At 48.9% G+C, this 22,169-nt stretch overlaps 1 protein-coding gene across 1 annotated transcript in view; it reads right to left on the bottom strand.

Moving 5' to 3' along the window:
• NIPA2 (NIPA magnesium transporter 2) overlaps positions 1-22,169 on the bottom strand; it is a 312,051-nt gene that overhangs the window by 191,837 nt on the left and 98,045 nt on the right. The window contains exon 5 of the mRNA XM_069636610.1: positions 13,005-13,061. Within this exon, the coding sequence (XP_069492711.1) occupies positions 13,005-13,061 (57 nt within the window). The remainder of the gene's footprint in view (positions 1-13,004; positions 13,062-22,169) is intronic.

Here is a 22,169-nt window from a genome sequence, read left to right as displayed (position 1 = left end):
ACAAGAGGGTCGAGGAAGATCTTTGAGCATTGGCTTAATGTAGGTGGTTTTGAATTCTGCAGGGAAAGCGACGGAAGTGAGGGGTTGACTATGGATCATGCAAAGTAGCCGGCACAAGTAGTTGCCAGTATTTCTTTTAGTAGTGCAGGGGTCTCCGGGGGATCCTAAGGCGTGGCCGAGTGCTAGTAGGTTGAGGAATTCTAGGTCTGGGAGTGGTGAGAAGAGTGGGGGGATGGATGGAGGTACTAATGTCATGGGCAAGGAGGGTGGGATGGGGGGGTATCCAATGTGATTTTATCGAGGATAAACTTGTGTCTCTCCAGGGCTATGTTGTGGAAGTGGTCAGAGAGGAAGTCACAGAAGGATTGGGTGTGGGTGGGAGTGTTGGTGGTGCAGGCTGGTGCATTGAATTTGGCGATGAGCGTTGTGTTGAATCAGATGGAGTCATCACTAATTTTACAGGGGTGAACTCCTCCCATATGGTCAGAGGACGGCAGCCGCTACCTGATCCTGACCCTGGGGGTGGCAATATGAGGGAGTATTCACATGGGATGGGACAACTACCAAGGAGAAGGGATGACTCCATTGGATGAGACGCAGTATTCCTCCCTTTTTCATAACAAAGACCCTATAATACCCAAGTTCTTGAGGGATTGTAGTTACCCCATAATTCCTCCTTAGCGTGAAAATCAGAAACTCGTCCTTTCTATCACTAGACAAAACTCCATGCATACCTCAAACATTCATAACACATAAAACATCTTCTGTTTCTGACATTTCTTTATGTGAAGTTTTTGAACAATATACTAATGGAAATCCAATTGCATCTATGGACCTCAACTCCCATATATTAGGGGAGTTTTCCTAAATTCCACTGGCAGTAAGACTTTTCATGTATTTATAATTTGTTTTCTTTAATTGTATAAAACAATGTAGCCCTGACGAGCCAGTCGTCAAGGTATGAGTAGATGTGGAGACCCTGCTCTCGGAGGAGGGCCGCTACAGTGTTCATGAGTCTGGTAAAGACCCTGGGGCCGAGTTGAGGCCAAATGGAAGGACTTTGTATTGGAAATGATAGACCATGATCCTGAACCGTAGGAAAGAACAATGGGGCTGCCAAATCAGGACATGTAGGTACGCATCCTTCAGGTCCAGAGAGCACATCCAGTCTCCTTTGTCGAATGTCTCCGCTATAAAAGCTGGCGTAACCATCTTGAATTTGGTAGGGGTAGGGTGAGGTTAAGGGTGGAAAGGTCCAGCACAACTCTCAGGCCCGCCTGGTTCTTCTTCGAATTGGCGAAAATCCTGGAGTAGAAGCCAAAGCCTTGCTGAGAGGCTGGGACTTCCTCCACTGCCTGGCTCACCACGAGCGACCGGATCTCTGCCAAAAAAGTTACTGTCCCAACCTGTGGGAGTGGAGGGGAGGAGGGAGTAGGGAGTAGAGGCTGGGATAGGACGGCCGTACTCCGTGGATACTACAGAGAGGATCCAGGGGTCTGCGAAATACTGGCACCAGAATTGTGTATGGAGAGCAGGCCTGCCCCCCCCCCCTCTTTTTGTTGTTTGCGCCGGTTCTGAGACGGCGAGCAGTCCGGCTGCCTGGATCTGCGTTCCTGGAAGCCGCGGGACCCTCCATATGTACAACCTTTTTCCGAGCGTTGCTGAGATTGGGTGTACAATTTGGGGGTGGTCTTTGTAAGAATGGATAAAGACTTTGATGTTTGGGAGCTGTTCTTTTTGTACAGCTCTTCACCCGTAGAGGAGTGGAAGAGGTGCAGGTCCCACCTCATCCACCTCGAACGGTAGATCTAGAATGCGCTCCTGGACGTCGGGGTTGAAATTTGTTGCCCGGAGCCAGGCTGTTCTTCTCATGTCCGTGGCAATGCAGATGGCACGGCCAGAGGTATCTATATGAGCCACTGTGGATTCCATGAGGTCATGCGCCACTAGCTTGGCTTCCGCTAGCCCCGCCTTAAAGCGGCATTGGCAATGGGTGGGGAGTTCCGGGAGGAAGTCCGCAATTTCCCACCATAACCGTTGGTTGGCGGCAGCCAGCATGGCATCTGCATTGGCTTGACGCAGATGCAAGAAGGCGCTGGAGTAGATCTTTCTGCCGTACGCCTCCAAGATCTTCTCTTCCTTGCCTAGCAGCGCCGCAGAGGAGGAGGCCGAGGACGGCTGAGGCTTGGAGTATAGTGATGCTGCAGCAATCACAGAGGAGTGTTGCTGAGGATGGGTCGAGAGCAAGAGTGTATCCCCCCCCCTCCATCTGCCCGTACTTGACGTCCAGGTGTCGGTTGATCGGCTGGACTGAGTGGGGCTTGAGCCAACCCTTCTTGGCCAGGGAGACTACATCGGTTTGCAGTGGAATCCCAGTGTTGGCAGAGGGGTGTCTTGTGAGGACTTAAGCCAGAACCCCCTCTGCTGGCTGTTCGACCTCGGGTTGGGGGAGACCCAGGTACTCCGCCAGGCCAGCAAGATGTTCATGGAAGGCCCTGGCTGGAGGATCCTCCTCGTCCGTATCCTGTGGATCTGGGGGATCTTGAGAAGGAGGAGGAGGAGGAGGAGGAGGAGGAGTAGTAGTAAATGGCGCCAGAGGCTGGGGTACAGAGACCACAGCCAGAGGCTGAGGAGGCGGCAGAGGTTGCGGAGTCTGCACCGGGGCCTGAGGGCCCAACGAAGGCATCTGTGGTGCCTCTAGCATGGCGGGGAGGACTTCCCCGACGGCGTCTTTGATGATAACCCCCCTCTGAGGAGACCTCAGGAGTCAAACTCCTCGAAGAGAACCTCCTCACTGGCCAAAGAGGTGGCAGGGGGTACCGACAGGGTAGCGGGGGGCTGCTGCGTACCCTGTCCATATGGACACAAAGGAAAGTTGCCCTGCGCAAATGAACGGTAGACTGTAGGCCACGTACCTGGTTGAGGCCAGTCCCATCTTGACACTCGTTCTTCGCCGAATTCGTGGAATGGCGTTGGACGGGTGCCCCTTTCTGGCGCTGCAGCCATTTTGTCGGGGTGTCTGACGTGTTGCTCAGCCCACTGGGTGCGGTCTCGTCCAAGACTCTTGCGTGTGGATCATGAGGCCTACCCTGCTCTTCGGGTCTCGGCCCATAGGTGTAAAACCCTCGACCCGGGGGTCAGTAGAGCTGCGTTTAGGCACCCACTCGGACATATTGCCGGTAATAGGGCATAGCCCCTCGGACGTATTGCCGGTAATAGGGCATAGCCCCTCGGACGTATTGCCAGTAATAGGGCATAGCCCCTCGGCCATTGAGCCTGAAAAATATTGGCCCTACCTTGGGCCTGGTTCGATGTTTCACGAAGTTCTTGAGATCGTCTGGAGGCGACCTCTGGAAGAGCTCCCTCCACCTGCTAGTCTGTTCTTCAGCACCTTCCAGGACAGCAAGCCACACGCTGAACAAGCTTGCCAACCGTGGTCTGGGCCAAGGCAACGTAGGGAGAGGGCGTGGGGGTCTGAAGTTGGGAGAGCCCGTTGCAGGATGGACATCTGCTGAACCCTGTAGAAGTCGACATGCGTCGGGGAAGAGTGCGACGCCCGACGACTGAGTACCTGAATGATAGATAAGACAAAAAAGACAAAGAAGAAGTATCCGCGTGTGGAATTACATGGCCGAAGCCAAACCCACGAGCGCTGGTGAATTCGGCCCATTCCCGTTGACGCGGAAAAGGGGACTGGGTTGTGGCGCCGGAGTCAGGACAGCGCATGCCCCCTGGGCCGCGCCCCCGTGCGCTTCTAAATTTAAAGGGGAAGAAGGGTTTTTCTGGTGAAAAAGGTTCCGTCTCCCGTGCCTTGGAAGGGACGCCCATACAGTATGGAGGAAATGGGACGGGACGCAAGAGTACGTTGGTACTGGATGCTCTGCAATGTTGCAGCTCTGGAACCAACCTCCTTATTCCTTGGTCTGATGACTGAAGGCAGGACAATGGACGGGATCTCTCAGAAGCAGTCTCGAGGGAGGACGTGTAGCACAACTTTCAGCAACTTCTTGGTTCACTCCGGTTTTGGCGCCTTTTCTGCAGAACCAACAAAGGACACGGGTAGCCCGGTCAATCTTCTTTGCGTCCTGCAGTCACACACTCTGGTGAGGGGGTTCGGGCGAGTTGGATCTGATCTCTGGAATGTTCTTATGGGTTCAGCAAAGATAAAGACGGATTCACCCTTTCCACAAAGATGCACTCGAAATGGGCAGCAGGTCGCCTGGTATCGGGGTTCCGCAGCTCTGGAAACTACTAGGACCTAGGGAGATGGCTTGTTTCAAAGTTAGTCTTGGGACTGGTTGTTCCCACCAGCCAAATGGAAGGAGTCATCCTCGTTGGAGCTACTCTGTCACACAGAAAATCGGGTCAGTACAGTAGTGGTCGCTTCAGTGTTGCAAAGGGTCTGCAGGTGTCTCTGGTCGTCTTCTTCGGTTACTTCAGTTTCCAGGGGTCGACTTGCTTTTCACTCTAGAAACTTCACCTTTTATACAGTTCCAGAACACACTTCTCTGCAATCTCTCTCAGCATTTTACAGCAAGGGGTGTTTGACTGACCAATCGGGACAGCCAGAACCATCTCCCCCCCCCCTCCCAGTGGGAGCTGGTTCTATTCAGGCACTGTGGCAGACAAAGGACAGGGACTTAGGGGGGTGGTGGAAAACACACACTGACCTCCCCCTCTCAGAATGGTAGAAGAAGGGCTTAACAAAGAACAAACACACTAGTAATGGCAAAAAAAGAAGGTGGTACCTGGGTGCCCCTATTGTGCACTATCGAGGCTACTGACATAGCCTATGGGATACAAAATACACAATAGTTAGTAGAACACGTCCACTGCCACCAGCCATAACTAGGTAAAAGTCTACGTGACTAAAAAGTCACAGGAGCAGAGGTAAGGGGGATACTAGGTATCCCTTTGGCACTCCACTGAAGGTGGTGTGTGCCAATCTCTCAGACTATAGTGTTTTTACGAAATCTCTCTCTATCCTGAAGAACTGTAGTAACTTGGGGATATAGGAACAAATCTCAAAGGAGGACCCTAATGGCCCCCAGCAACACTGCCTATGAGGAGCCATGTGCTGCAGTAGTAAAAACACAGGTGCCTTCAAGAGCTATGGAGCAGACCGACTGCAAAGTACAGGTAGGATACAAATAATAGAGTTCCAAAAGACAGAGCCCAAAAAGGCTCCACTCATTCAGGATTGAAAGAACAAGGTCCAGAAGTACAGCAAAAAGTGCTGCCGGTCTCACTAGGAGAGGGGATGAAGCATGCAAATGATAAATCTCCCTAACACCACAAAAGCCTCAATTACTGAGACGAAGAAGAGGAGGTGGTAAGAGTTGATGCAGATTAAGCAAAGTCCAACAGACTAGTTCTATTCAAACTAAAGTGCCTGGGACATTTAAAAATGGCAATCCCAGTATTCAGCAGAGCAGTACAGGAGATAATTGTGGAATAGAAGACGAGCACATTCATGCGGCTGCTCGCAAACGCAAGTTACAGCGTATGGTGTCACGTGAAAGAAGAGGCGCAGCAGGCAGACCTGAGGGACCGCAGGAGCACCGCGAGGCACAGCAGAGCTCTTGGAGGTACAGTCATGTCAGGAAGAGGTGTACTCCGGTCCAGGCCATAGAAGGAGGCCTGTGAGTAACTGCGAAGAAGCAGGAAACACTGAAGAGATGTCTGCATTGTGTGAGAGGACAATCCAGGGAGGAAGCTTCACTGCAGATGCACGCCATAAGTCTGAGATGCCAAAGAAATGTATAAACATTCGAGGAAGATACCCGGCAGTGAAATATACCAGGGAATCTGAAGAACCCCATGAAAAGATTCCAGGCAAAGGAGTACACCAGGTAATCCACCAAAGAATAAGTGCATACAAGACGACCTGGCAGCCAAGTCTACCAGGCATTTTGAAAACTGTGGGAAGATGCCTGGCAGGGAAGTAAACCAGGGGATCAGAAGAACCCATAAGAGGATTCCTGGCAGAGGAATATGCCAGGCAATGCACCAGAGTTGTAAAGAAAAGTTTAACAGTGATACAAAATACCTGGCAAAGAAGTATACCAGGGAATATGAAAAGTACATGAAAGAAATTCTGATATGAAAATACAAAAAGCCAAACCTTTCAGTTCACAGAACAAGAAACCTCGTGAATTCAATATAAAGAAATTGTTGTTCAAGAGAAACACTTTTGCTACAAAGACATTGTTGAATGTTATGGAAAATATTGTGTGAACAAGAACTTTCTGAATCCAGTGTACAAGCCTCAAGGAATTGTTGGATAAAGAGACAGAAAGGAACAGTTGTTTGAAAGAGACCCTTTGGCTATCCTACTAAAAATTCGGGGGAAGGGGACCATCCTCTGGTTTCAAGGATTTCTCCTTGGGTAACACAATTTTGGGATTAATCTTAATTAACTGTGAACATTTTTTTACTAAACACATGTTGAAGACATTTCCTTTCACCCTTGGTTCTAGTGTGAGAGTCAGTTTAGAATGTTTTGGACACAAGGACAGTTTCTAAATTACTAACTAGTTGAGAAAGACTGATTCTTAGTTTTAGTTGCTTAGGTAGGGAACCTCCTTTTAGGATAGGGATAGAGAGGCGTTTTTCCAACCCCTTGTGTGTGAAATGAAATGATTAATAATGAGAATATCACAACTTTGTGTCCGCCTCTCATTTCTGACCCCTCACAGCTTGAACAGTTCCCTTGAGGAGCATTCGTTATTCTAGTGCATTAGTGAGATTTTTTTTTCTGGTTTTGCACATCTTTGCCCGGTAAGCTTTGAGCTGAGTGGAATGGGCCAATCTCTTGGACAATGATGGGTCTGACTGCCATTTGCACTCTAGGATGTGGTTCTTGGATGTACATTTGAGGGCAGAGGTGAACCATCTTGAAGAGAGGTCTTTTCTGTTAGCAAAGGATCAGATCGGTGCGAGTGGCCTAAGAGCTTCAGAAAGCCAGTGATTGAAGTTGGTAATGGTGACTGGACCAGAGTTGAGTGCGGAGGATGTCATGGAGGTAGATAGGGAGTCTGCCAGGTCAGAAGATGCTTTGACTTTCTTCCAGAGGAGAGATAGGGAGGGGCTGTAGAACAGGCGCTGCTGGTTGGATAGGTAGGTACACGGAGGGGAGGGTGAAGAAGATAGAGTGATCCATTCAGACTAGTGGGGTAGGACCTACGACTAGCTGTGTAAGATGCAAGGTTTCTAGGTTATCTAGCAGAGTTCGGATCATAGGGTTTTGTGGGATGTCGAATTAGATATTGAAATTCCCTAGTACTGTGAGGAGGGGGTGGGAGACCATGATGAATGCCAGGGAGTCACTTAGGAACTCTGCAAAGCCCCTGTTGTATCCCGGGGGTCGATATATATGAGCAGGAAGCTGTGCGTGGAGCTGATCTGGAATTTTACAAGGAGTGACACCTAGTCTGTGTTGCAGGCTTCTTCATCAGAACGTAAAAAGTATAGGGACGATTTGTGGAGGATGGCTATGCCCCGTGCTCTGCTAGTCTTGTTATGCACAATGAGTTTGTATCCCAGGGGGAAGGCTTCACACGTGCTATCGGGTGGAAGTTTTGGGAGAACCACGTTTCGGTGATAAAGAGGATGTCAGGGCATTCAGATAAGACAAGGTCGTAAATGGTGTGGCGATTTTTAGCGACCGATCCAGCATTGATGAGAATGCACTTCAGATGAGAGTGTAGCCGTTTGTTTGTAGTCGGGGGTTGGGTGGGCTATAGGAGGGTTAGGATCTGGGTGGGTGCCGGGGGAAGGGGGATGATTGCCAATGGAAAGCGGAGGTGGGCGGGACTGAGATGGCTGAAGCTGGGTGGGAAAGCTGGGAGGAGAGGTCTGCTGGATGGATTATAGTGTGGAAGTGGGGGAAGCCGAGGGCCGGTGCCTGGTTCATGATGTGTCAGGTGGAGAGGAGTCTCTCAGTGAGGGCAGATGGTATCCAGGGGATGGTGAGGAGGCAGAGGTCATGTGCGTTCTTGGTGGATGTTGAATGTGGGCCGGATGGTGGGAGAGGTCTGGTTATCAGACGGTAATTTGTCAGCAAGGGTGAGAGTGAGCGGCAGGGGGTGGGTACTGAGATGGAAAGGCAGGGTAATGGAGGTGGGAAGGGTCTAAAGAGCTCAGAGTTTGGTATCTGGTCAGGAGGATGGAGAGCAGAGGCAGTCTTCTAGAGGGGTGTGGTGTGGTGGGTGTGCCTTGTGGGCTATTTAGAAGGTTGATAAACGATTTTACTGGGTATGGGTAGAAGGGGAGGACATAGGGATGATGGTGAGCCTGGGGTTTGCATGGTGGATAGGGGGACTTATGCTCTATGGAGATGGCACGGGAGGTGAAGTGTCTGTTCTTTAAGGATTTAGAGGGAGCTTGGGCTGTGGGAGAGGAATGGAGGCATGGCTGAGCTAGGGTAGAAGGCCAAGAATGCATGTAAAGACTCGAGAGACGCAAAGTGTGGATTAGAGTATTGTGATTGCAGTAAAGGTGGGCAAGAGGGGTGGTCAGAGGGGTTTAGGCCTGGTGGGGGGGGGAATCTACCAGCCTGGAAGTGGGGGGGATGGGTTGCAGATTCTCATGAGTGCTGGGGTGGTGTGAGGTGGCAGTATATATGGGTGGTGTCTGATCGGTAGCGTGGAGGCCTTACTCGAGCGTCAGTTGGCGCCTCTAATTTTGGAGCTGTTGGCCATAAAGGGAGGGCAGCGTATAGCAGTGACGAGATTGCAAACAGGAGGCCAACCCCTGGGAGGCAGTCAGGCAAGAACATCCCGACAGTAAAGACTGAGAACTGCAAACCCACTCCTGGAAGCACTGTGGGAAGAAAAAAAAAATACAACGTGGCAAACACACCAGTAGCGAGATTCAAAACTGCAAACCCAACCCTGGAAACACTGTGGGAGGCGGAAAATGAAATGTGGCTGTAGGAGTCCTCTTCCTATCCAATGTTCAGCATGGAAGCCAGTCTACGCCCAACAATGGTAAGGGTTTGCACCATTCAAACAGCCAGTAGTTGTCCAATCAGTGACAATTGGTTTCACTCATGACTCACACCCAGACTCTATGGCACCACAGATGTGTAGTGGGACCAGAGAGTCCCACCCTGGGATACACACAAACACAGACACGGACACACGCATCACTAGCCCACACAAGCTGTACCTTTTCAGGGCAAGTGCATGGTTTTATATGGGATTGCCTGACCTGGCAAAACAGGAAGAATGCCAAACTACAATATGGCCAAAGAACAAACAAAAATATCATAGTGTGGCACTAGCCAGCTATACGTGGTGAAGGTGAATGGGCACACTGAAAATAACACTAAAATGGTAAAAATATAATTAGTGCCACCAGCTCGTCTTTAGGCACATATAAAAGTAACCAAAAATCCCAAGTGTAAAAACCTAGGGTGAAACAAAAGCATCCCCAGTGCACTGCATTGTAGGATGCTGCGTGCAATGATAAAAAGTTACAAAAATAAAAATATAAGGAAAAGTTTCCTAGTACTGATAGTCTGAAGAACTGATCAGTTTCTCCATAACTAATGATCAAAAGGCAGGGGAAGTGAAGTTGAAGGCTTTACTTCCCCTCATAAAAGTCAGATCACTTCAAAAATAAAGAAAAAAGATTGGGTACCCATAGAAACTATGGAGGGAAAGTTGCCAAAAGAGAAGACTTTCCTAACAGTAGGTAATTGGGCAGTAAGGGTTAAACTTCAGACGATTTGGGGGTGGTGTAGTGGTGCAAAGACGCACACAACACTTATCAAATTAGATTACTAATTAGGCCTTGTCACTATTCAATGCAAAACAAGAGCATATTACTACCAAATCGATTCTATACAGATGTCTATTCACTAAATTGACCTCCTAGAGATCACCAATACTACACTTTGAATGGATTCCTTCCTCCTATGGACTTCTCGTCCGTTATCCTATCCGCAGGGCCCTGCCCGAAAACTGTACTTGCCCAGCCCACGCCAGACAGGACGTCTGGGCCAGTATATATAGATGCACCTCATCTCATGACCTTAGTTCCTTTTTTCTGCACACATTGCACATTTCGCGAACATGCTACTTCGTACAAACAGAAAAAATTGTCAATCCAGCTAAGGCCTCCGATTTCAAACCTTGTGTAGAATGCAGCAAACAGAGGTCGGATCCCCATCTAATAGGTTGTACTGCTTGGGGGAGAGGTATAACATCAACTATTGCTGGGCATGCCAACCCATGCATCCCCAAGGCCCACCAGGAAAGGGCTGCTCAACTCTTCCCCCTAAATCCACAAGGTGTCGAGCCCTCGAACGTGCCGTCGAGGCCACATGGAGCACATACACAAGGACAGGTCTCACGAAAAAAAGGGCAAAAAGAAGCACTGCAAGCGGTCTCGCTCACTGAACGGCTTGTCACAATATCATTCTACTTGGTCCCTGAGGAAAAGAGTCCTCACTCCAAAGACACCCTGGAAGTGGCGCTGCAGGTACCATTTAGCAACCAATCCTCCACCCCGGAGGGATGGGAAAGCTTCCTCTCGACAAAGCTTGATATCTTTGCTAAGGCCCGGAAAGCGACAGCTTGGATCTTGGCATTGCTGGCTTCTACAGGACCCACAACACACCGGCAGAGTAACCCACAGGCGGACACTCCAGCATGCCTCTGGAGTAAGTCCTGCTTCCAATGAGGCAATTTATGATTAAAAGGAGCCAGATTTATGGTGCAGCGTGACATCATACCCTTTGGAATGGAGCCAATGGGCTCTGGAGAGGAGAGACTTCCCAGAGGAATTTTAGGGGAATAGTCAAGCCATCCATGTACTGGCCTTGGAACTTCAGTAGGCCAGTGGTCATGCCATCTACCCTGTGCTGGATATCCTACCCGCTCCAGGGACACCTCGGGCATCCTTCCAGAGGTTGATGACCAAGGTTGCTGACACCCTGCGGTTATCAGCTCCATCCAGACCAAAAGTCCAGTTTGAGTTGACACGCATTCTGGACAAAGGGCCCAATATGGAGACCTTGCTACCCCATTCAACATAGCTGTGGTAGCCCTGGTGTGGGGAAAGGCCAGTTTAAACACCTGCAGTCAACAGGGAGCTGGTAAGAAAGCATAGGCCAGCCCCATTAGATACAGCCTTTTTGTCCGCCTATGAACACCTCGAGAGTTGGCGGATCAGACAGTGCCTGCTAATTTGAAGAGTTTGCCTCAAATAGCTTTGTAATCCAAGCAGTGAATGCCTCCAGCGCTCTGGCAAAGTTCTCTTTCAGTCTTTGGTACACAGTAGCCAAAATGGCAGAACACATCCCTGGGGGGCATAGGAGAGATGGTGTTCTGGTGTTACTTCAGGATAGCAGGATCTTGTAATCACATTTTTGCTGCTATCTCTACATAGAGACCTATGGGACCTCCCAACATTTTGCTGTTTTGAACTTGTCCCAACTTCTGGAGGCAAGCGAAGCATTTTTACTTAACTTGCCTTGCTAACCTAATCTGTTTTGGGGGCAATGATCAGTCCCAATGACTAACAGTTCAGAAGAACTGCTTTCCATTGTGAAATTCTGTTTCTTGTACACTGCACGTTGCATTGAAATGTAGTAGGGATACTTTGTGTCACTTTAACTTTGTTTTAAATAACTTTCTGGTTACTTGCATAATATGTGCAAGACGTGCTGGTGGACTGCTTACCCTCTCTTGGCCGGCTACCATACATGGCAAGCACTATCCAAAGGACATCTCCAGATTTTCCAGGCAAATCAGCAGTGGGTGTAGGAACTGTCTGGTCCCAGTCTACATCCATGGCAAAGTGTGTCTGATGCTGGGCAGATGTAGAAGCTATCCATGATTTGACAGCCCCTGCCAGTTTGAATGGTGCAAACCCTTACGATTGGAGGGCTTAGGGGCAGTGACACCTTTAAACAAGGATTCAAGCTGGATTTCTGCATCCATTTATCAGATCATCGTTGGAGCCAAGTCCCCTATGAAGAGGAGCATTCTGCTGGAGAACCAAAACTTGTTGGTGCAGCTAACCAGCATTGGCTTCTTCAATCATCCCGGTGAAGCCCTGTTCCTTTGCCGATCTCCAGAAGTTGTTCATTGGTGCTTTGAGCTTGGGACCAGTGGGTGTTGGGAACAGATTTCTATGGGCTACCTTTTCTTTTTGATTTGACTCTTGTCCTGTCTTTTTTGAGGCAACTAAATCTGCCTGCTCTTCTTCCGTTGCGCGTTCTCATTGTTATGGGGAAACTGATCAGTCCATAAGAATATCAATACTGAGAGACTATGTCCCTTTTCTAAGTTCTTGTATTGTTACATTTGCACACATCACTGTGAAGTGCGATTAGGTTACTTTGTATCCTTGCATTTTTTTATATGATAGCTCTTTGGTTACTTTGAAAACAGGCTTCTTCATGCCTTCTCAACTCAGGAAATGCCTTATATGAAAATCCATATATGACCAAAGGAGGAGGCTGGGTCGGTCGAGTCCCAATCCATATACCTAGTGCCTGATTGTGTGTTGCTGGCCAGATTTTGTGGCCAGTGGCTATCCATGATTGGTGGGTTTGGATATGCTCCCAGCCCACATCTTGGATAAAATAAGGGCTATGTGTGGACTCATTGTAGCCCTAGGCAACTCTTACATCCTACCCGAGACTAAGCCTTGCCGCTCTGTTACCTTACTTTGATTGGCTTATGGTAGACACAGAGTTTACCCAATCACCATAAAAAAGTGGCATTCCAAAATCCTCCTCACAGGGCTGATTTAGAAAATCCATCTTAAAAACTAACATCAAAGTGTGGTAATTGTCCTTATCGCTGTAAATACACCAAGCTTTGCATTTGTCCACTAGATACCTTGTAAGAATAACTAAATGAAAATATTTCTTAGTACTACTGGATCACATTAACCTACGACGACTAATTGTGATTTGAGAAAAACATGCCCTTTCAGCGAGTCAAGTGTACTAAAAACAAAATTTCAGCAATTGCAAAGATACATACTTGACAGGAGTCCAGCCCACCAAAGTCCTTCTTTAAGGTATGCATGGCCTCCTTGACCTACATTTGAAAGAAAATACTGTTAGGTGGAGTGGTCCATTAAATAAAGTGCAGTATCTGGAGCGAAGAGACATTTTCAATCAAGAAGTACATTTAGAAAACAAGCAATGGTGCTACCCTTTTTTTTCTTTCTCTTCCTCAGCCCACAATCCTGGCTTTATTGTTGACTTTGCTCTTTCATTTTCCTCACTTATCTCCAATACACCCGTATATGTCGCTTTTACCTTTTAAATATCTGTCACGCACTCCGCTTTCCATTATTTCAGGCTACTCAATGTTTTATCACATGCCTCATTTTCTCACCCCTAGTGTCCCCACTCTTGTTTGGTCTTCCTGATTTCTACCACACACTCTGCCATTCGACTACAACTAGGCTAGTCTTCTTTTCTCGCTTCCCTCACGTTCTTCTATCACTTATTCACTCCTTTCCATTTCCTTTCTCCTGTTTGACTCCAAATTTCTTTAACTTCCTTTCTATTGTCTACAGGTGCATCAATGGTCTCGCTCCACTATACTTCTTTTCTTTGATCTCTTTATATAGACTCTCTCACATTCTTTGTCCCCAACAAACCCTGTATCACAACTCATTTCTGCTCCCTCTTAGCCCCAAGGCACTGGAATTCAATCCCTCTATGAATGCGATCATCACCTTCTTTTCATAGATTTCGTACTCATGTGAAATCTAATCACTCTACTCGTTCCAACAAATGACTCCTCTCCATCGGGACTTCTGATTAACATTCATCACATGCGCTTGCTTATGTATAGTTTTCCACTATAATGTACAGCCCTTTGGAAAAAGTGCTTTGTAAATTCAAATACCCACATGGCAATGTAAGGACTACATGTGGGCATTTAGACAATGCAGGGCTAGGTCCCCCAGGTCCCATATTGCAAAGTCCAGCGATGGGTTGCCAACCCTGAAATTCATCTTCCACAGGCAAACATTGACTTAGCTTGCCCAGGCAAACACATGCTTACACGATTTTTTTAGAAGAACATTACAGTTTTGTGGCAATCTTGGAAAGGATGAAACTTTCCACTACTTAATCATTATTCAATCCCTTGAACAATGCAACAATAGTCTGTGTGTTTGGAGCTAAGGAAGTGAAAAAACACGCATTTGTCAAAAATAAAACAGCAAGCATTCCAATGGAGCTCGATTCCCAAAGCACCTTATCTTAATGAAGGAGAAAAACAGGATGCAACATTGGCACATAATTACTATGCTATGAAAGAGCTTAATTAAAACAGAGGCACACTTCAAGGACCATTATAAGGATTTTCTGTAAAATGCCTCTTATAGACAAACTAGCAACAAATATCCCTCCCCTTTGCATTATTAAATGAACTTCCACTGCAATCACAACATCATTGTTCAGAAGTCTTGTTGACAGCAGGACGAGTGTGTATTTTCAAAAGTAGGTGATTGATTCTGTGGGATTTGCCATAAATCAATGGTTATTGGCTGCACTACCACAGGTAACTACTAGGTGAAATGTGGTTGCCTGGCCTTAATCCTTAAAAGCAATAGATATTCTTCACAATACAATTAACAATCTTGTTATAATAAAGTAGAAAATGGTTTCAAATGTTAGTTATTGTGTAGAACCACAAGCTGGCATTGCTCAGTGGGAATGCAATATGAGAGGAGCAGGCTTGTTTTTTCTTAATGGAAATTAAAGTTTTAAGTTCAGTGTTGCTCTAAAGGCAGAGTACTCCCTCCCCTGGAAATTAGGCCGGAACAAAGGAAATGCTATAGTACTTCATAATTAGAAGTAAAGTATTAGAACAACAGCAACATGTCTACGAAAGAGTCAAACATTTCAAACTAGCAGAGATACATTTGTACAGGTTAGTCGAACTTACTACTTTGCAAAGGTAGTTCGACAGACAGAAATCCTAGAAAACCACAGATAATTATTAAAAATAGTTAGTACAACAAACAATCCAGAACCCTAAAAGGTACACAGTTCACAGTCAAGTTAAAGTTCAAATCATTTTTAGGGATATTTAAAAAGTTGTCCATAGTATCAACGACAATAGTTCTGTTGTGGTTATTATGAACAAGTGGGTAAATACAATTAAAGGTGCCAGGACTGAAGGAGGTGGCAACCAATCAGACGGGAAATCTAGGGGAACTGCAACAGAAGAGATCTCAAACAAGATTCGATGACCAGATGCCCAGGATCTGAAGGCTGCAGAGTGAACAACCAGTCCAGTTAGAGGGGCCTTGAGGATGGACTGCACAACTACCCCAGAAACCCTGAAGAGGAGAGTTGGGTGGATTTCTATTATCCGGGACCCCAACCTGAAATGACCTTAAAGAAAAAGTTGGCATGGGATGGGACATGAACGTTTGTGCATATCCCATTCTACCTTGGCCCCGGCCGCATATGCTCAGTGAAACAGGGCCAAGCTTAGGGTCAGTGGGAGTAGCTGACCCAGGAAATAGACACCCTGGAAGCGTGCTCTCTATCCCTCCAGGGTGTTTGAATCCAGTCGCAGGAACAAAATGGGATGGGGTTTATACGAGGCAAGGAGTGGGTTGGGGGACGGGGGGTTACTGGAGTGTTTGGAGATGGTCAGACCCTGGGCCTATCCAGGGAGTGGGGCAGGAGGAGCGGGTTAGGGGTGTGAGCCCTGGGACTGTACTTGGAGCGGGGTTAGGAGAGCCCAGGGACATTGCTGGGAGCATGGTGGGGGGAGCCATGGGATAGTGGTGGGAGCAGGGTGGGGGGAGCCCTGGCACTGTGATTGGGTGGGGATAGCAAAGGGACGGGGCTAGGAGTGGGATGAGGGAGCCCAGAGACTGGTGGGAGCAGGTGGGGGAGCCCAGAGACTATAATGGGAGCGGGGTGCAGCAACAGCACGTAATAGTTCATAGCCATTTGGACTTAAGGGCCATTTCGCATTTTTGGGGAGCCTGCCCACAACTAGCAGGTAATACTATCACACACCACTCTATAGTCCAAATATATACAATCACCATTAGGTTACCTTAATAAACATCAGATAAGTAAATCAAGCAATGCAGATAAGTTAGATGCAGTAAATGATGGGAACCAATCACAAGAAGAATATCCTAACTTGACAAGTCCAAGACCTAAAATGAATGGGGGCTTGTGCCCAAATGTAACATAGTCCAAAACAATGTTTCTCACCAGTAAGTGTTCACTATAGAAAGGATGCAATGGGATTGTGGTGGTAATTAGTTTCAAACTATTTAAAAGGTCTACAACAATTGACCAAAGGAACGATGTGTTATGCTTTCTTCCAGACCCAAGGATAACCCCGGGGCAGGATACCAGACCCAGGTTCGGTGACCAAAGGCGAGTGGAATGTAGACAAAGGGGCTTGTTACCAATGTTATTCTATGAAAGACGGGGGGGTGAAGGGGAACAGGCACACTGATGATTTCTTTTCACCCTGTCTCCATTTTCCCAGATGTCTTTGTGGATCATCTGGGGACTGCTGGGGGCTCAATCTTCCGCCTTTTATTTCCAGCGAGAGGTGCCCAGGAGCATTGGTTGCAAGAATTCTTTGGGTCAGGTACAGTAGCAAGATGCAACCCAGGGCAATGAAGATATGCAATATTCACTGATGTAGGCCTCTTCAGGGGACGGGGAAGGCGGGTTCCGGTGGTGGTCGCAGCACACAGGCGACAACAGGCATCCATCCAGATGTGGTCACAAGTGCTGCTATAGGGCACCCTTGAAGTTAGGAAGCCGGTAGTTAGGGAGAAGGGGACTTGTGGCACACACTGATGACTACCAAAGTTCCAGACTTGAAGGGCGAAGCTTCTGGCGAGGTAGCCCACAAGAGAGCTGGTTTGTCCACTAGGAAGTCCAGGGACACTGAAGGCTCTGAAGGGCTGGATCATTAAGAAGGTGTCAAGGCTAGTTGGTCCCACTAGTCCAAGGGTTGAAGCACAGCTCATGGGTTTCAGAGATCAGGCAGAGGAGAAACCATGTCAGACACTGGAAGGGATGCTGGGCCACTTCAGGAGTCTTCCTTCAGCAGGCTGCTCTTCTTCGAGGGATTCTTGGCTCCAACATAGATCTGAATAACAGCTGCCGAGGTCCTCCTCGTATCCAAAGCTGAGCTGGAAGCAAGTCCAAGCCCACCAATGGCAAGGATCTGCACCATTTAAACAGCCAGTAGTTGTCCAATCAGGAACAACTACTGGTTTCACATGTACCCCAGTAGCAGACTTTCTGTCACCAGTTATGTGGACTGGGACTAGACATTCCCAACCCCCTTCCTGGGAGACAGACCAACACGTGTGAAAGCAGCAGATTTTCCAGGCAAAGGCATGACCTTACAAGGACTTCCTCTGGCCTGAGAGGGCAGGAAGAAGGTCAAACTACAACATGGCCAAAGAACAAGCAAATCTCTTGTGTCACAGTTTTTTTAGGGAACTAGCCACATTTAGTAGTCATGTGTGGTAAATGCAAATGTGAACACCAAAAATAATTCCAAAACAGTAAAAATGTAACTGCTGCCACCAGCTTGTCCTTCGGCACATATAAACGTAACCGAAAGTCCTCGGTCTCTAAAAAGCTAGGGTGATACAAAAGTATCTCCAGTGCACACAGCACCTTACAGTGCAGAGCAATGTTAAAATGTCACAACATGAAAAAGGGAAACAGTTTCCCAGTACTGATAGTCTGAAGGACTGATCAGTTTCTCCTTAACAAATGAGCCAAAGGGAAGTGAATCTGAAGGGTTTACTTCCCGTCAAAAAGTCACAACAGTTTTCAAAAACAGACGAGAAGGATGCCAAAAGAGTAATCTTTCCCAACACTAGACAAAAAAAAAAAAATCGACTCTCCTGTGCACCACTCTGGGAGGGTCTTCTGTTATTGAGTTTAATGCAGTGGAACTGCTGCCAATTTCATTGCCGCTTTGCCATTGGAAGCAGCAGAAAAATAGGTTGGATTTTGTAGGGCCAGTATAAGATCGCTTTGCTGTTGTGTTGATTTTCGCAGGTTGGAAAAACCCAGGGTCAAAGCGAGGCAAGCTTATAGAGATCTTTGGCACAGTTTACAGAGACATGGCCAGGGTGTAACCTTAGGTGGATGTGCAGGTTATCTTTTGGATGGTTATCCGATTGTATTTTTGAGCATTTACGTGATGTGGGGTCATATGTGGATTAGTATATTTACTTAAATGTGGGTTTGTGTATTGATCGTCCTCAGTTTGTTCATGTCAGGCCTTTGTTTTACAGTGTTCTTGTCACGGCGTAGTGTTAAGTGGTGGGGTGAGATGGGATTTAAGTTATGATGGGAGACACAGAAGTTTAGTAGGGTGCAAGGAGGATAGTGGATTGCAAGGACAAATATCATGGTGGGAATAAAAAGGAGCAGATATTCACAGTGTGAGTAGAGGGAGCAGATATTCACAGCTCAAGTGGAGGGGAGTAGATAGTCACAGTGTCTGACAGCTGTGATTTTGGCTACATCGGTCTTGAGAGGTCCAATTTCGTTGTACAATGGGCCTCTTCAGGTCCTTTGAAATTCAGCAGCTGGCCTTATCCATTCCTCCGAGACTTCACACTTGCATGTCCCAAATCTGGCCAAACTTCATTGGCTTTCATTGAGGCAACAGATTACATTTAAAAACAACATATATTATGCATGCATGTCTAGAAATTGGAAGAGCACCTGGCCGATAGATCGGCTCAACTCCTCATACAAACTAAGCAAACATACTATATAAGAGGGAATAAAGCGAATCGATTCCTAGCAGCAAAACTGAGGAAACAAAGGGCCAAAATGTATATCACCCAATTGAAGAACTCGGCGTGGGACCTCAAAAGAGGGGAGACAGAGAAAGTGGATATTATGCAAGCCTTCTATACCTGGGTCCTAAAAAAGCAGAGTCTAGATGGAGAGGCCCAGCAAGCCTTTCTGGGAAAATTAGACTTACAGCACAATAACAGAGGAAGACAGATTGCTATTAGAAGCCCTGTTTACAGAGATGGAGCTGGAATGGGCTCTCGGACGGCCAGGCAGCAGTCGGTTTGCCAACCAGTGCCAGTGCATGATGCAGCCGGAGAGCCATCTGGAAATGGAAGCCTTCGAGAGAGCCTTCCCTTGATTCACAGGTCCAAAGTTCACTAACAGCTGTGATGTCTTCCGAAAACTCTTCGTGCGGTCCACGTAGAACTTCAGCGCTCTAGCCACATCCAGCGAGTGCAAAGTCCTCTCGGCCGGAGACGAAGGCGGCGGAAGAAAACTGGTAACACCAAGGGCTCGTTGAGGTGGAAGTCCGACAGCACCTTGGGCATAAAAGAGGGGTGCGTCCTCAGCACCACCCTTGTGTCGTGAAAAGTCAAGTATGGAGGCTTGCAAGATAGGGCCTGGATCTCTCCCACTCGTCGTGCGGAGGTGATGGCCACAAGGAATGCTGTCTTCCATGACAGGAACTTCAACGGCGCTGAATGCATAGGCTCGAATGGGGCCCCCCATGAGCCTGGTCAGCACCACTCTGAGCTCCCACGCCGGGGCAGGGGCCTTCACCGGCGGAAACGTCCCTTCATAAATTCCTTCACCAGGGGATGAGACCACAAGGACGCCCGTCCCGTAGTCCTGGTATATCAGGAGATGGGAGCCAGATGTATTTTTATGGAGGCGTGAGCCAGACCAGCTTTGGCCAGCGACAGTAGGTACGGCAGCACTTGAGGGGCCGTAATCCACAGAGGGTTAATCTTCTGTGCACGGCACCAGACAGAGAACCTCTTCCACTTATGTCCATAGCATTTGAGAGTTGAGGACGCCCTGGCTTTTGCAAGAACCTCTCTGCAGTCAGCCGGGATATCGTATCCTCCAAACTCTAGTGCTGCAGGAGCCAAGCCTGCAAGTTCAGCGACTCCGGCTCGTGATGGAGAAAGACTCCTCCTTCTCTGGAGAGAAGATCCGCGTCGGTCGTCCGCTTGACTGGTGGGGACGTTGAGAAGTCCAGAAGGTGCGGGAACCAGATCTGCCTCGGCCACGCCGGTGCGACGAGGATCATCCTGCACCTGGACCTCTTGAGCTGGTTGATGAGACGGAGCAGCAACGGCAACCGAGGGAACGCATACAGGAACAGGCCGTCCCAAGGGAACGAGAAAGCATCGCCCATGCTCCTCGGCTGTGCGAACCTGCTGGCGAACCTCTGGCACTTGGAGTTCGTCGCCATCGCGAACAGGTCGATCTGGGGTTTGCCCCACCGTTGAAAGAGCCGATCCACCTGGTCCTGGCGTAGTTCCCACTCATGGCACGAGCGCAGCTCCCTGCGGAGTGAGTCGGTGATGGTGATTTTTATTCCTGCCAGGTGGAAGGGAACCAGAAACATCCCCTGGGCGACAGCCCAGTGCCACAGATCCTGGGCCTCCTTGGATAGGGCTGGGGATCTGGTGCCTCCCTGCTTCCGGATATAGAACATTGTGGTGGTGTTGTCAGTGAAGATCCTCACCACTTTGTCTTTGAGGGACGGAAGCAACGATTTGAGCACCCAGAACACGGCTTGTAGCTCTAGGAGGTTGATGTGAAGAGACCTCTCCTCCGGGAGCCAGAGGCTTCTTGCGTTGAGATCTCCGGTGTGGGCTCCCCATCGTTACCATCTCCTGATACGCCAGGGTCTGAAAGTCCGTGCCTGCCGTGAGGTGCGCACGGATACCCCACCATAGGATCGCCCGACAGAAATCCTCGTCGAGAGGGATCCTGTCTTCGAAGCTGCCCACTGCTTGAATCCAGCGGGCGTCGAGGAACTCTTGTAGCGGACGCATCCGAAGTCTGCAAAGGGGCACAAGGTAGATGCATGAGGACATCATCCCGAGGAGGGACTTGATGGACCTCACTCTGGCCACATGCGTGGCTAACAGGCGCTGCACCTTGCCCAAAATGGCCTTCGTCTTTTCTTCCGACGGGGATGCCAGCCGCTTCACTGTATCGAGCTTCGCTCCCAGAAACAGTGCCACCTGCGACGGGACCAGATGGTTTTTGGGGTAGTTGATGGCGAATCCCAGCTCCGTGAGCAGGCGGACGGTCCTTGCTGTGTGTTCGACAGCGAGTTCTCTTGACCTTGCACGGATTAGTCAGTCGTCCAAGTAGGGGTAGCGGTGGATCCCTTGCCGGCGCAGCCGCGCCGCCACAGGTGCTAGGCACTTGATGAACACCCTGGGTGCCAACTTTAATCCGAACGGCAGGGCTCTGAATTGGTAGTGAGGCCCCTGGACAACGAATCTGAGGAACTTTGTGTCCTTTTAGAATGGGGATGTGGAAGTAAGCATCCTCCAGGTCCAGTGACGATAGGAAGTCGCCCTCCTCCAGCTGTCCCAGCACGTGCTGGAGGGTGACCATCCTGAATTTCTGTGCCTTGATGTACCTGTTCAACCGACGCAGGTCCACGATGGGGCGCCAACCGCCTGTCTTCTTTCGGACGAGAAAGTATCTGGAGTATACACCGGAGCCTCTTGGGGACGAGCACGATGGCACCCTTCTTGAGCATCGCCCTTACCTCCAACAGTAGTTGAGGGACGGGATTCTCCTTCCTGGCCATGGGAGGAATGCGAGGACACTTCCTTTGAAATTCCAGCGAGGGTCCGCGGGCCAGGGTGTCCAGCACCCAACCGTCGGTGGAGATGGACTCCCACACGCTGACAAACTTCGTCAGCCGGCATCCCACTGGGGTGCTTCGGTGGGGGCCCGACGCTACGGCCGGTTCAGTCCTGCTTGGCAGAGGCCTTGCCGCCTTGGTCTCCTTGCCAACAGCGGCGAGACCCTCCTTGCTTGCCACGGCCTCTGTAGGCCTCCTGGGACGAGGAGCGGGCCGCCTGGCGGTAAGTAGAAGAGCCGCCGCTGGATCCCTTGGAGGCTCCCTGTCTGCCTCCAGAGTTCCGAAAGGGCCGCAGTTGCTGAAGGACTCCTAGGGCACGGGCTGTTTACGTGTCTGTCTTGATGGCCTGGAGGGACTCATCCACCGTCTTTCCAAAAAGGTTGTTGCCGTCGAACGGCATGTCCAACACTCTGGTCTGGACGTCCTGGCGAAAGTCCGTCGCCTTGAGCCATCCTAGTCGTCGGAGGCAAACCCCATTGCCCAGTTGGCGAAATCCGGTATCATCAA

Source organism: Ambystoma mexicanum, chromosome 7p, assembly GCF_040938575.1.
Source record: "Ambystoma mexicanum isolate Mex_15411 chromosome 7p, UKY_AmexF1_1, whole genome shotgun sequence".
Classification (NCBI taxonomy): domain Eukaryota; kingdom Metazoa; phylum Chordata; class Amphibia; order Caudata; family Ambystomatidae; genus Ambystoma; species Ambystoma mexicanum.
This window is presented reverse-complemented; position numbering and strand designations above follow the sequence as displayed.